This window comes from Lepidochelys kempii, chromosome 4, assembly GCF_965140285.1.
Source record: "Lepidochelys kempii isolate rLepKem1 chromosome 4, rLepKem1.hap1, whole genome shotgun sequence".
NCBI classification, from domain to species: Eukaryota; Metazoa; Chordata; order Testudines; family Cheloniidae; genus Lepidochelys; species Lepidochelys kempii.
This window is the reverse complement of record NC_136383.1, coordinates 36572247-36585714: the sequence shown is the minus strand read 5'-3', so window position 1 is coordinate 36585714 and position 13468 is coordinate 36572247. Positions and strand designations below refer to the sequence as shown.

The 13468-nt window shown below is 40.1% G+C and overlaps 1 protein-coding gene across 1 annotated transcript; it reads right to left on the bottom strand.

Moving 5' to 3' along the window:
• Window positions 1-780: 780 nt before the first annotated feature.
• LOC140909953 (uncharacterized) lies at window positions 781-2520 on the bottom strand. The gene is made up of 2 exons (XM_073340055.2): window positions 1812-2520; window positions 781-1224 (listed from the first exon to the last, which is right to left on the bottom strand). The coding sequence occupies exons 1-2, from the start codon at window positions 2392-2394 to the stop codon at window positions 1070-1072; spliced, it is 738 nt and encodes a 245-aa protein (XP_073196156.2). The 5' UTR covers window positions 2395-2520; the 3' UTR covers window positions 781-1069.
• Window positions 2521-13468: the final 10948 nt, after the last annotated feature.

The following is a 13468-nucleotide window of genomic DNA, read 5'->3' as shown; positions in this document are numbered from 1 at the left end:
TGAAATGCCTATATGTATCCTTGGGGACCCAGCCTACCCCTTAATGCCATGGCTCATGAAGCCGTACACAGGCAGCCTGGACAGTGGTCAGGAGCTGTTCAACTACAGGCTGAGCAAGTGCAGAATGGTGGTAGAATGTGCATTTGGACATTTAAAGGCGCGCTGGCGCAGTTTACTGACTCGCTTAGACCTCAGCGAAACCAATATTCCCACTGTTATTACTGCTTGCTGTGTGCTCCACAATATCTGTGAGAGTAAGGGGGAGACGTTTATGGCGGGGTGGGAGGCTGAGGCAAATCGCCTAGCTGCTGGTTACGCGCAGCCAGACACCAGGGCGGTTAGAAGAGCTCAGGAGGGCGCGGTACGCATCAGAGAAGCTTTGAAAACCAGTTTCATGACTGGCCAGGCTACAGTGTGAAAGTTCTGTTCGTTTCTCCTTGATGAAACCCCCCGCCCCTTGGTTCACTCTACTTCCCTGTAAGCTAACCACCCTCCCCTCCTCCCTTTAATCACCGCTTGCAGAGGCAATAAAGTCATTGCTGCTTCACAGTCATGCATTCGTTATTCATTCATCACACAAATAGGGAGATGACTACCAAGGTATCCCAGGAGGGGTGGTGGAGGAGGGAAGGAAAATGCCACACAGCACTTTAAGCACAGCACTTTAAAAGTTTACAACTTTAAAATTTATTGAATGACAGCCTTCTTTTTTTTGGGCAATCCTCTGTTGTGGAGTGGCTGGTTGGCCGGAGGCCCCCCCACCGCGTTCTTGGGCGTCTGGGTGTGGAGGCTATGGAACTTGGGGAGGAGGGCGGTTGGTTACAGAGGGGCAGCAGTGGCAGTCTGTGCTCCAGCTGCCTTTGCTGCAGCTCAACCATACACTGGAGCATTCTGGTTTGGTCCTGCAGCAGCCTCAGCATTGAATCCTGCCTCCTCTCATCACGCTGCCGCCACATTTGAGCTTAAGCCCTGTCTTCAGCCCGCCACTTACTCTCTTCAGCCCGCCACTTACTCTCTTCAGCCCTCCACCTCTCCTCCCGGTCATTTTGTGCTTTCCTGCACTCTGACATTATTTGCCTCCACGCATTCGTCTGTGCTCTCTCAGTGTGGGAGGACAGCATGAGCTCGGAGAACATTTCATCGCGAGTGCGTTTTTTTTTTTCTTTCTAAGCTTCACTAGCCTCTGGGAAGGAGAAGATCCTGTGATCATTGAAACACATGCAGCTGGTGGAGAAAAAAAAAGGGACAGCGGTATTTTAAAAGACACATTTTATAAAACAGTCACTACACTCTTTCAGGGTAAACCTTGCTGTTAACATTACATACATAGCACATGTGCTTTCGTTACAAGGTCGCATTTTGCCTCCTCCCACCGCGTGACTACCCCCTCAACCTTCCCCCCTCCCTGTGGCTGACAGCGGGGAACATTTCTGTTCAGCCACAGGCAAACAGCCCAGCAGGAATGGGCTATACTGAGTGTCCCTGAAGAAAAGCACCCTATTTCAACCAGGTGACCATGAATTATATCTCACTCTCCTGAGGATAACACAGAGAGAGAAAGAACGGATTTTGGTTGAATGCCAGCAAACATACACTGCAATGCTTTGTTCTACAGTGATTCCCGAGTATGTGTTACTGGCCTGGAGTGATAAAGTGTCCTACCATGAAGGACGAAATAAGGCTGCCCTCCCCAGAAACCTGTTGCAAAGGCTTTAGGACTACATCTAGGAGAACCGCAAATGCCAGGGCAAAGTAATCCTTTCACATGCTTGCTTTTAAACCATGTATAGCATTTTAAAAGGTACACTCACCAGAGGTCCCTTCTCCGCCTGCTGGGTCCAGGAGGCAGCCTTGGGTGGGTTCGGGGGGTACTGGCTCCAGGTCTAGGGTGAGAAACAGTTCCTGGCTGTCGGGAAAACCGGTTTCTCCGCTTGCTTGCTGTGAGCTATCTACAACCTCCTCCTCATCATCATCTTCTTCGTCCCCAAAACCTGCTTCCGTATTGCCTCCATCTCCATTGAAGGAGTCAAACAACACGGCTGGGGTAGTGGTGGCTGAACCCCCTAAAATGGCATGCAGCTCATCATAGAAGCGGCATGTTTGGGGCTCTGACCCAGAGCGGCTGTTCGCCTCTCTGGTTTTCTGGTAGGCTTGCCTCAGCTCCTTCAGTTTCACGCGGCACTGCTTCGGGTCCCTGTTATGGCCTCTGTCCTTCATGCCCTGGGAGATTTTCACAAAGGTTTTGGCATTTCGAAAACTGGAACGGAGTTCTGATAGCACGGATTCCTCTCCCCAAACAGCGATCAGATCCCGTACCTCCCGTTCGGTCCATGCTGGAGCTCTTTTGCGATTCTGGGACTCCATCATGGTCACCTGTGCTGATGAGCTCTGCATGGTCACCTGCAGCTTGCCACGCTGGCCAAACAGGAAATGAGATTCAAAAGTTCGCGGTTCTTTTCCTGTCTACCTGGCCAGTGCATCTGAGTTGAGAGTGCTGTCCAGAGCGGTCAGAATGGAGCACTCTGGGATAGCTCCCGGAGGCCAATACCATCGAATTGTGTCCACAGTACCCCAAATTCGACCTGGGAACATCGATTTAAGCGCTAATCCACTTGTCAGGGGTGGAGTAAGGAAATCGATTTTAAGAGCCCTTTAAGTCGAAATAAAGGGCTTCACTGTGTGGACGGGTGCAGGTTTAAATCGATTTAACGTTGCTAAATTCGACCTAAAGTCCTAGTGTAGACCAGGGCTTACTGTCTTACTGCTATTACTCCCATTTTAGGATTATTGTATCTCCTTCATATGGCATGAAGTAAATAACAAGTTTATCTGGCTTCCCATAATGATTTTGTGCTAGCAAATCACTTAGGATTAAGTATATAATAACTTTCATCTAAGGAGCTCCTTATTAGTAGTTACAAAATCATTAGGCATTATTATTATTCCTATTTTGTTATTCTCTCCATAGATAAACTGAGGCACAAATTGAGAGTGAAATCCTGGCACCAATGAAGTCAATAGCAAAACTCCCATTGACTTCAGTGGAGCCAGAATTTCACCCTAAGAGACCTGACCAATGTCACTCAATAAATCACTGGCAGAACTAGGAATAGGACTGTCCTCAATAAAAGTAACATGTTGCTGCACAATCCCAGGAGAAGCAAAAAGAAGACATAGTGCCTCAGAAATAACCCCAGAGGTCCCCTTTTCCACTACATGATGGGGTATGTCAGATCAGCCATTTAAGAGATGCAGCAAACCCTCCCACCACCTCATGTCCAACCAGTGCTATTGGCCAGCTCATGACTGTTCCCTCCCTTCATGATTTCACCTACTCCCCACACCACTTATTTCTTATGACAAATAGGTGTGCAGGCCCTGTTGTACCCCTCACACTCAGCGCTACTATGCAGTTACATCCTACATACACATTACATTGGTGTCATTTAAGGCTGGTTTACACATAACATATCTAATGCAAAATCTAAAAACCAAGGCAATGAAAAGCAAAGGCAATCTACAGAACATAATCTCTTCTTCTCCTTCTAGACATACACACCTCAGGTCACCACTATACGCTTCAAAGAACTTACCGACTGGGGCCTAGGTATGGTTGTGGTATCCTAGGCTTCAGAAAACCTTTCCCCAAACTTGAGTGTAGTTTTACACAACTTTGCAGAAGGAATGGTGACGTGTAGGTTGGGGAGTCTGGTGGAATTTGAGGGAGGCTTTGATTCTGTCCCCTTGCCTGGATACATTATGGTCAGATGGTACCAAATACCATATAGAAAAGTCTGTGGCAGAACGAAGATCTTCTGAGTTCCACTCAAGTGCATTAAACACAAGCAAACAACCTTTCTCTTTTTACAACCACCCATATCATCTGCTAACCATCTTATGCAAAGACTGAAGCAGGAATCCTATGGATGAAAAAAAAAAACGATTCTGTCACTAAAGACTATTTCATAAATCATACACACAAAGGAGCTGAATGAAGGTTGCACATGCAATCTTTATTCTGGAGAGCCTTAACTTTGTGTGCTTAATTTCCCAACCGTTGACATTAGCTAAACATAATTTAGTGTAGAACTTGTTGAAACATTCCAATGGAAGAATTTTCTGTTGAAAAATGATGATTTGATTACATCAAAACACTTTGTGGGAACATATCAATTTTGGCAAAATTTTCTTATGAATGTATTTAAATGTTTAATTTGGAGAAGTTCAAAGTGCTGTGTGTCAACATCTATATTATTTATAATACAAAATTCAAAATGATAATGTTGAAGCAAAATGTTTTGACCTTATCAGAAAGACACATTTTGTTAAGGTTGTTTTGATAGTTCTAAAATGAAAGTTTTCTGAAATTTCATTTTGTGAAAAATTAAGAATTTTTGACCCTCCATTCCAATACAGGTTGAAAGGAAATTTTCAAATGTTGGAATTTTGTGCTGAAAGAAAATTCCAAGTTTCAACCAGCTCTAGTTTTTTGTATGTCATTTTTTTTCTTCAAGGAAACTAGAAAAACAGAAGTTCTATCATGGTGAACCACATTGAATGCAGATAGGTCATCAGCAGGGTTTGAACCCAGGATATTTGTAGCCACAGCCAGACCACTATTATTTGAGCTGACGGAGTAACCAATAATAGTACTAGGCTGTTATCATCTATGTGGATTAGTAATATTACCTAATATTATTAAGGTATTAATTTTACTTAATCTCATTCTTGAAACTGGGTGGCTCATTTTTACTGAAATTTTCAAAAAAATCACCCTAAGGTTGATATCAAGCATTGAACATTTTAGCCTAACCCACTGAAATTTTAAAAAGCTTTAAGCAACTGAAAACAGGGGCTCTTCATGGAAAATGATGGGTCACGCTTAACTATAGCCATTGCTACCAGCTCCAGCTATAATAAGTGGAAGAACAGCCAGAATTAAATTCCTTAATTGTCATGATACATGATATCACTGTGAATGAAACAAACAAGCCAAAATGGATGCACTGTGTATGTAGTTATAAGACATGCATGCAAAAAAAAATACTTAATTTAAGTTATTATGATCTGTTATGCAAATATAAATTGAGAAACATAGCCTACTGTTAAAAATCAGGAAATTCAAAACCTTAACAGGTTGCTAGTGATCACACTTTCTTCAGTTTGTCTCAAATATAATCGTCTTAAATAACATCCTTATATTTTTGCCTGTGAATTTGTACATACCTCATGCAATATTTAAATAAAGGAAAGTCTGCAGAATAAAAGACTAGAAACCAGTTTCATTCCAAATCTCTGTTTTCAGACTAAGCTGAAAAGAGAAACACAATCCTATTTTAAAGTACCAATCTGTTAGCTACATGGCTGATCTTGGTTGAGGTGCACAATGAGGTTTTTATTCTGGTGATTGCAGATCGAATGCAAACAGTTAAGAAATATTGTTTATTACTGACTTTTTAAATACCAGAAAGTAAAATGGTGTGCTAGACTGGCTTCTTGGCAAATTATTACAATGGACAGATGGTTTTTCATTATCTGTTATACAGAAATATAAGGCTTATGACAGTGTGTTTTGTATTGATGCTTATTCATCTGTGAGAGAGTAATTTTCAGGCTGCTTGTCCAGAACACATTCTAAATCTTCCTCTGCATCTGCAGAACATCTGCTTAAACTAGAATTGTCAGTGTCAATATTTTATTGCTTGTAAGCTGCAGACTGTCTTCCCAAAGCCAAAGAAATAAGAATAAAATAGGATTTCAGGGCTAGGATCCAGGGTTTACTGTCTAAATGCATTCTTCACTTTGTATGCAATGTAAAATCTTATTCAACACCCATTTTGCTCCAGGTAACATATGGTCTCAACAATTAGCACAGAAAAAAGCAATTTTTCTTTGTAACAGTTTACAAATGGTGGCGAAAGGTACACTAGCCGTAGGGGTTTTTTTAAGCAATATGTCTGATGGCAAGAAAAAATTGTAAATTATAAAATACCACATTGCAAACATCTTAGCAAGATGCATCCCTCAGTTAATTACTAGAAGGAGAAATACACAGCATTGAGAGTCTGGCAGATTTTTCTATGATAAATGATGGTGTATACAACTTCTGCACTTCAGTATGCGAAGTAAGTTCTAGTAGGTAATGGTGTGCCATTTTGTATTACATAATGTAACTATATATTTTATTCAGGCTGAAATTTGTCAGCCTTATCATTTTCCCCTCCAATTTTATTTCTTTCTGTTAGTCTACTTCTACTTTGTCCTTGGTGATATCTATTAATAGCAGGGAGCTTGTGTATAATAGGTTGTGAAGACTTCTATGGCACAGACAAACTAGTACTATCAATAATATAGTAGGCTGCAATGAAATATCAGCACTGGGCTGTTTTTTATGTTCTTTCTTTGTCTCCCTTGTGCCTCTGGGGTCAATTGCTTCTGGAGATATTCCTTGCTGGCTTCTCAAGGTCTGAAAACTTACTGCTGGAAGGCAAGAATGTGGCGACCACAGTTCTTCACGTTCATATGCACTACCCAGAACAAAAATATCTGCTGCCTTTAAAACACAGTTCCCTCTTAATGACCACACCAGGTGGTTCTTTGCTAATGCTCACTACTTGAATGTATGGAAAATATTATGAGAAAACAAAACACGTTTGCACAATATCTAATTAGTGGAGTGGAGTAAAAGAGTCAAGATTCACTCCAACTGCATATCCTGTCTCTATGTTGGTAAAGTACTAAGCTGTTGGGGAATGAACATCAGACATACTGCTGTGCACCTTTCCTCTATCCCTACAGGCTGAAATAGCAGCTACAGCTCATCTGAGCCTCAGGGAGGTGATACTGAGGCTGTCTGCATAAAAGTAGATGTGTGTTCTGTTCCCTGGTTCACGGCTGGCCTTTGGTGTGTCTTTTTTATGTGGGGCTAGTGCACAGAAACTTTCTGTGGTATATGGAGATGTGCAGTTGCCCCACTTGCCTTGTCTACCAGCTGAACATCTGCTCAGTCCTTATGCGGGTCCTGTCTGGTGTAGAAAGCCAGGTACTGACCCTGTGAACCATAGGTGAATGTCACTCATGCACATTTGGGAGGGAGGGATAGCTCAAGGGTTTGAGCATTGGCCTGCTAAACCCAGGGTTGTGAGTTCAGTCCATTTACGGGGGGGCATTTAGGGATCTGGGGCAAAAATTGGGGATTGGTCCTGCTTTGAGCAGGGAGTTAGACTAGATGACCTCCTGAGGTCCCTTCCAACCCTGATATTCTATGATTGTCAATATAAAACTGAGCCACATCCACTGGAAAGAGAGTTTGTAAGAACATTCTTGTGTACTTTGTTCTTACACAACAAATGTAACATGAACAAAACCACATGAACACAGTGGGATCCAAATAACTGTTTATCAACTATATACAACATACAAGACCCAGCTACATATATATGCAGCTACTCTGGTAGCATTATGATGGCTTCTGAAAAAAAGAAGAATTGAGAATCTCTAGAGGACTCTCTAACATGAATACAATTTACCTTAGATTTTAGAACATCCTGGAAAAAGCCATCCCATGTTACAGTTATGCCCTAAAAGAGGGGAATAATATTTCTGTAGCAGTATCACTTGAAGTTCTCTAAGTACACAACAGACACTTAGGATCTGATCCAACTCCCACTGACATCAGTCAGAATTTTTCAGTTAAAGCATATTCATTTATGCATTCATTTAAAAAAAAAACTTTCTATTTTCTTTAAAATGAGAAATACCATTTGAACTGATAGAAACTTGCACATTAAGGCTGTCGCTCACTAAAAGTGGCATAACAGCTCTTGAAAGAATAGTCAATAAAAGAAAGTCAGATAAGTACAAATTTGACATTTAGCATGAGATTTTCAAAGGCCCAAACAGTAGTTAGGTGAGTTTTGATGGGAGCTGGTTGCCTAACTGACCTTTGTGCCTTTGAAAATCTCGTCTTTGCTCTTTTATTTCAGAGTTTGTTCGACAGATAACTATGAAATGCTAATGTGTATGGGAAATTGTGGATGGGCCTGAAGAAACAGTGTTTGAGGCAGATATAAAATGATATCCTTGCTGTACAATGTCATGTTTCTGACTTCTGCCTGGTATGCTATGTGTTGAGTAGCATATTTTACATGTTCCATATGGCAATTTTTTCTTAATTTTGCTGTTTTTCTGAGGATTTTTTTACATGTAGAAGTGAAGACACATTTTGTATGATATGATGACTGTAATTTCATAATTTACTTAAACTTTATTTTTGTTTGTTTCACTGAGATAATATAGTTTTTTTTTGTTGTTTTTTTTTGTGGGGGAAGAGGGAGTTGTATAAAAGAAAACAAAAAAGAACCATACAAAAAACAAACTTTATTCTTGTCCAAAGAGGTCACTATTCCGACACTATCTTTTTATACCCACCACCCCTAAATCACAACTTCAAAGTATGTCTGTGTGTATATTTGTGAGTATATATCTACATATAAAAAAGAGAGAGAGATGATTCTTTGGGATGGAAAACACTATATAAATACAAGATATTAATGATAATTATTGCATTGCTACATATATTATTTTGCCAAATTCACCGTATTGAACAATTCTATCAAAAGAGGGGTCCCCCGTACAGTACAGCACAAATTGTGATATCTTGCCACCAACCAGTTCATTAATGTAGCTAAGGCAGCAGCTGAACTTCTGTGATTTTAACAGTAACAATTTTTTAATGCCCTTCCCTTTTTTTTGGTTAAAATACAGGTTAACATACCTTTAGTCAAACGTGGTTCATCTACCACACCTTTGAACACACAGTTGTGTCAAGAGATCATTCATTAAACTATCTAGAGGTCACATTTGGTCTAATGGAATTTATAAGGAGTCTTTCTCCAGCTTTCTCTGACACACAGGTGTATCATACTGCTGCTTCTCTTAATCAATTTTATTTAAGACATTTACAAAGAAGTTCTCAGAAAATCTGCCCTCTACTGATCGTGCTATATGAAGAACCTGGCAAAATTATGTTGTATATATCCAGCTACTTTGCCAGAACCCTAGTCAACCTGGTAAATTTATGTTGTGTATATATCCAGCTATCCTCATTGACAAGTGATCATAGGAGGAAACTCAGCTCCATAATATTTCAGCTTTCATTGCCTATACAGTCATGATGAAAGAAGACTTAGGTCCTTCTACAAACATTGACATTTTTTTTCCCCTTATATGTTCTAGACACAAGCAAAGTTAATAGTATTTATTTCTTTTTCCTTTCAAAATACTGGATAAAGATACAGTTATTTCCTGGTATGTGTTAGTGAGACATGCATAATTACACTCCTTAACACAGATACTTGGTATTTTGCATAAGTATCAGGATTCAGGGCTAATGTGAAGAAGTGAATTAGAGATGTTGGGGTGCAATTGTGAGTTGTGCTGATTGAATGATGAATTCCCTGATGTTTCTCACACTGTTCATTTCATTGCACGGAGATGGAGGAAATGTAAATCACTATTAAAGTGGTTACTTTAGTTAATGCTTCTAAAGCCTGAACACCATGCTGCAGATAATGTGCACTTGCAAACTTAAGAATATTTGGGAAGTATTTCTATATTTTTTTGTAGGGAGAGGTGAAGGGCCTAAAGAAAGACATGGGTGCGCTTACATTGGTGCTCTCTGTTAGGCTGTGGCTACACTAGAACGCTTATAGCAGTGCAGCTGCACCAGTGCAGGTGTACCACTCTAAGCTCTCTGTGTAGCCACCTTAAGCCAATGGGAGAGAGGACTCCCATTGATTTAATCCATTTCCAACATGCGGCAGCCGCTATGTTGGCAGGAGAAGCTCTTCCAGTGACATAGTGCTATCCACACTTTAAATTGGCATAAGTTATGTCACTCAGAGGGGGGGTGGCTAATTCACACTCGGGAGCAACATAACTTATGTCGACTTGAGCTGTAGTGTAGCCATAGACTTAGTTTCCTGGTAGTAAACAGAAAGCTGAGCAATCTTGTTGGGTTTTCTTCATTATAAACATGAGATGATACATTACTCTGATCTGAAAATGGTTGAGTCAAGTGGATCCCTTAGTTGTAAGATACTGAATTAAGTATTCTACCTAGGCCTTTAGTTTTACAATATTGTATTTGTTTCAGACCTATTGTAATTGGCCTTAATTTCCCTGTAATAACAGCTTTTCATTCTGTACAACTGTTTACTCAAGGGATGAGGTAGAGAATTATTCTGTGCTAACTGAAGTGTAGTCTACACTAGAAAATTAGGTTGGCTCAACTATGTTGGCCAGGGATGTGAAACCCCTGGCAGCATAGTTAAGTCAACCTAAGTCCATGTGTAGACAGTTCTTCCGCTGACCTAGCTACCACTTCTCAAGGAGGTGGATTACCTCCACCAATGGGAGAATCCCCCCCTCCATCGTCATAGCTAGTGTCTACACTGTAGCATTTAAAGTGTAGACAAGCCCTTAAAGTGTAAAAATGATTAAATAATACCTTTTCCTGTCAGTCTGCACAGTCAGTAGATTAATGGGATTCTTGTGAGTCCTCCTGCCATTCCCCCCCATAAGCAGTCATGGTAATTGCTCTGAAACAGACTGGCAATTAATATAATTTCTCCATGAAAATTTCAGGATCAAAGAAGTCAAATAAATATAGCTTATTAAATAAACCCAAGAAATAAAACTCTGGGAACTAACTGGATATTTTAAAAGAAGTATATATTTAACTTTGCCTATCCTGACTTTTAATATAGGTATGGTATTATTCTCCAGTTTTAGAGCAGAATGGTACAGCTATGTTAGAAAGTTCTGCTATGGGCAGAGGACTGTGACATTCTATTTGTGATGGAAAATGACATAGTATGGATGGCTACCTTGTTCAAGTATAAACAGTCAAGGCAATGGAACTGAACATTGCAAGATTTGTGAACTCAGAACTAGATTTATTAATTTATGATCTCAAAAAGGTGATGTTCTAGCATGATGGGAGTTGATCCTTTAAGAAGGTTGACATAAGATTTGATCATAACTTAGGGCTGGTCTTCACTAAGGGGAGATCAACACTGCTGCAATTGATGCAGCAGGGGTCGATTTAGCAGGTCTAGTGAAGACCCACTAAATTGATTGCAGAGCACTCTCTGGGTTGACCTCGGTACTCCACCTCTCTGAGATAAGTAAGGGAAGTCAACCGGAGAGCATCTCCCTTCGGCGCAATGTAGTGAAGACACTGGGGTAAGTCGACCTAAGCTACGGCAACTCCAGCTATGTTACTCATGTAGCTGGAGTAGCGTAACTTAGGTTAACTTACCCCGGTAGTGCAGACAAGCACTTAGTAATAGCTTATATAAAGATCAGACTGTGAAGCGAGAAACAACCAGCAAGCACTTTCTGAACCTGTTATAACATTAACAAACTGAAAATCATGAAACATGAGTGGAATTCAAGAAGAAGATGATGATTGAACTAAAGCTGAATGTTTCTCACTTCTGCATGGGAAAGGTTGATCAGATAAAGCACATCTCATGCTACATTTGAGACTCTGATGAACTTCTGGGGAAACATATCCTAAAGAAGAAACATTGGATTATGGAGAAGATGATCAAGTTATGTGATGAAGATAGGAAAGAAGCTTAGAATTCAAAGGAAAGTTGATGAAACTGCAAGAGAAAATATGCCCATACACGAGACATTGATGCACTGAATAAAGTGGCAAACGACGTTTAGCTTGAACAACAGTGCGTTGATATACACAACTTTCTGTGGTAAATGGCTTTGGGACTGCTTACCAAACCATCAAGATTCTTTTGAAAGATTTCTTGGAATAGGTATTGCCAAGAACTGTATATTACGAACCAAAGAAATTCTAAGTTGGAAGTGAAGGAGGCAGAGGAGATCTGTGCGATAAACTCAGTTTATCCTGATGGACCTCTTCCTACAGTTAGAGAAGTTGAGTATGTAGTGCAGACACTGAAAAGAAATAAGGTCCCCGGAGTGGATAATATACAAGGAGAAATAATTAAAAGTGGTGGAGAGACACTCATCTGGTAATACCGTAAGATTTTCAATGTAATTTGGGAATCTGGAAAATGGCCCAGTACTTGGACACATTCGCTGATGGTTCCTATTCGTAAAAAGGTGGACACAGTTCTTTATGGAAAGTACTGCACAATCTTATTGACCCACCCTAGCAAAATACTGTTTGCAGTGATGTCACTGTGGAGAAAATGGATACTTGACCACCATTCTGTGGTGAGAACTTTTGCCTGTCTTGATGCAATGTGAGCTTTTCAATTCCCTGTTAACTTTTTCCACATCCTAATGTAGTCCCAGGAGACCTCCCACTGAGGGAACACTGATATGGCTGGTTGTTTACATTTCATTTTTATACAGAACACGGAGGCTGAAATCATTCATCAATACTTTTCATCTTCCCTCCTTGGGAACCTTTTGTGCCTAGACTTCAAATAGAGAAGAAACCTGAAAGCAAAGTAGATGAATATATGAAGGTGAGTCTGCTACTGTAGCACTTTAATGAAAACAAGCTTCCAGTTTCTTTTCTAATTAGTTTTACCAGTGACAATAAATCTTCTATATCACACCACCACAATGCTATTAACTTATAGTTACTGAAGTAATCTAGTATAAACATTATGCAAACTACATAACTATAGCATTAATATTTTTAAAATACCAAACATTAAAAAGAATGGAAATAGCCAGTTAAGATAATTTACATAAATATTCTATTATCATTACAGTTTGTACATTCAATTAAACACAATATTAAAAAGATAATTTACTTTCAACATTCTAACGAAATTAACCATTAACTGCAAGATTTACTTATGAACTCTTTTAGCACATATACCATTAATTATATAAAATCAATGGCATCCATATATTGATGATGAAAGATTTCATGTGTCAGGGTTATGGCTGTTGATAGAATTAATTATAATGGGGTGGTAGCCACCCTATGGTTAAGGATGAGACTAGCTTACTGTTTGCAGCCAGTTTTTCCTGAGTGCTCTAAAATCCAGATATGGGCTAAGATTGTCTTGGTAGCTCAGTGTCAGTGACATATTTCCAGGAAGCCTCCTTGTGACCTTCCACATGTACGCCAAATCATATCTCCCTCACTACTACCACCTATTAAAAAAACAGGGAAATTCACTGCCCAAAACTTAGTTAATACAGAGATAATGTTGACCAACAATGCCTTGTACCCTTCCAGAGGAGTCCACCTACCCTTAAACATTTGAGAAGCAATAGGATGCACCCTATTGCACCTTACCTGCCTTTAGCCAAATTGTTCTTTTTTGGTGGAGTGGATTTGGTTCATACAATGTATCCATCACAGGCCTGCTCAATCTCTGCCTGGCTCAGTAAGAGTAGGGTTTTGTCGATAGTTCATACAGTCAGTGAGGGCTTGACATCTTGCAATCTATCCCAA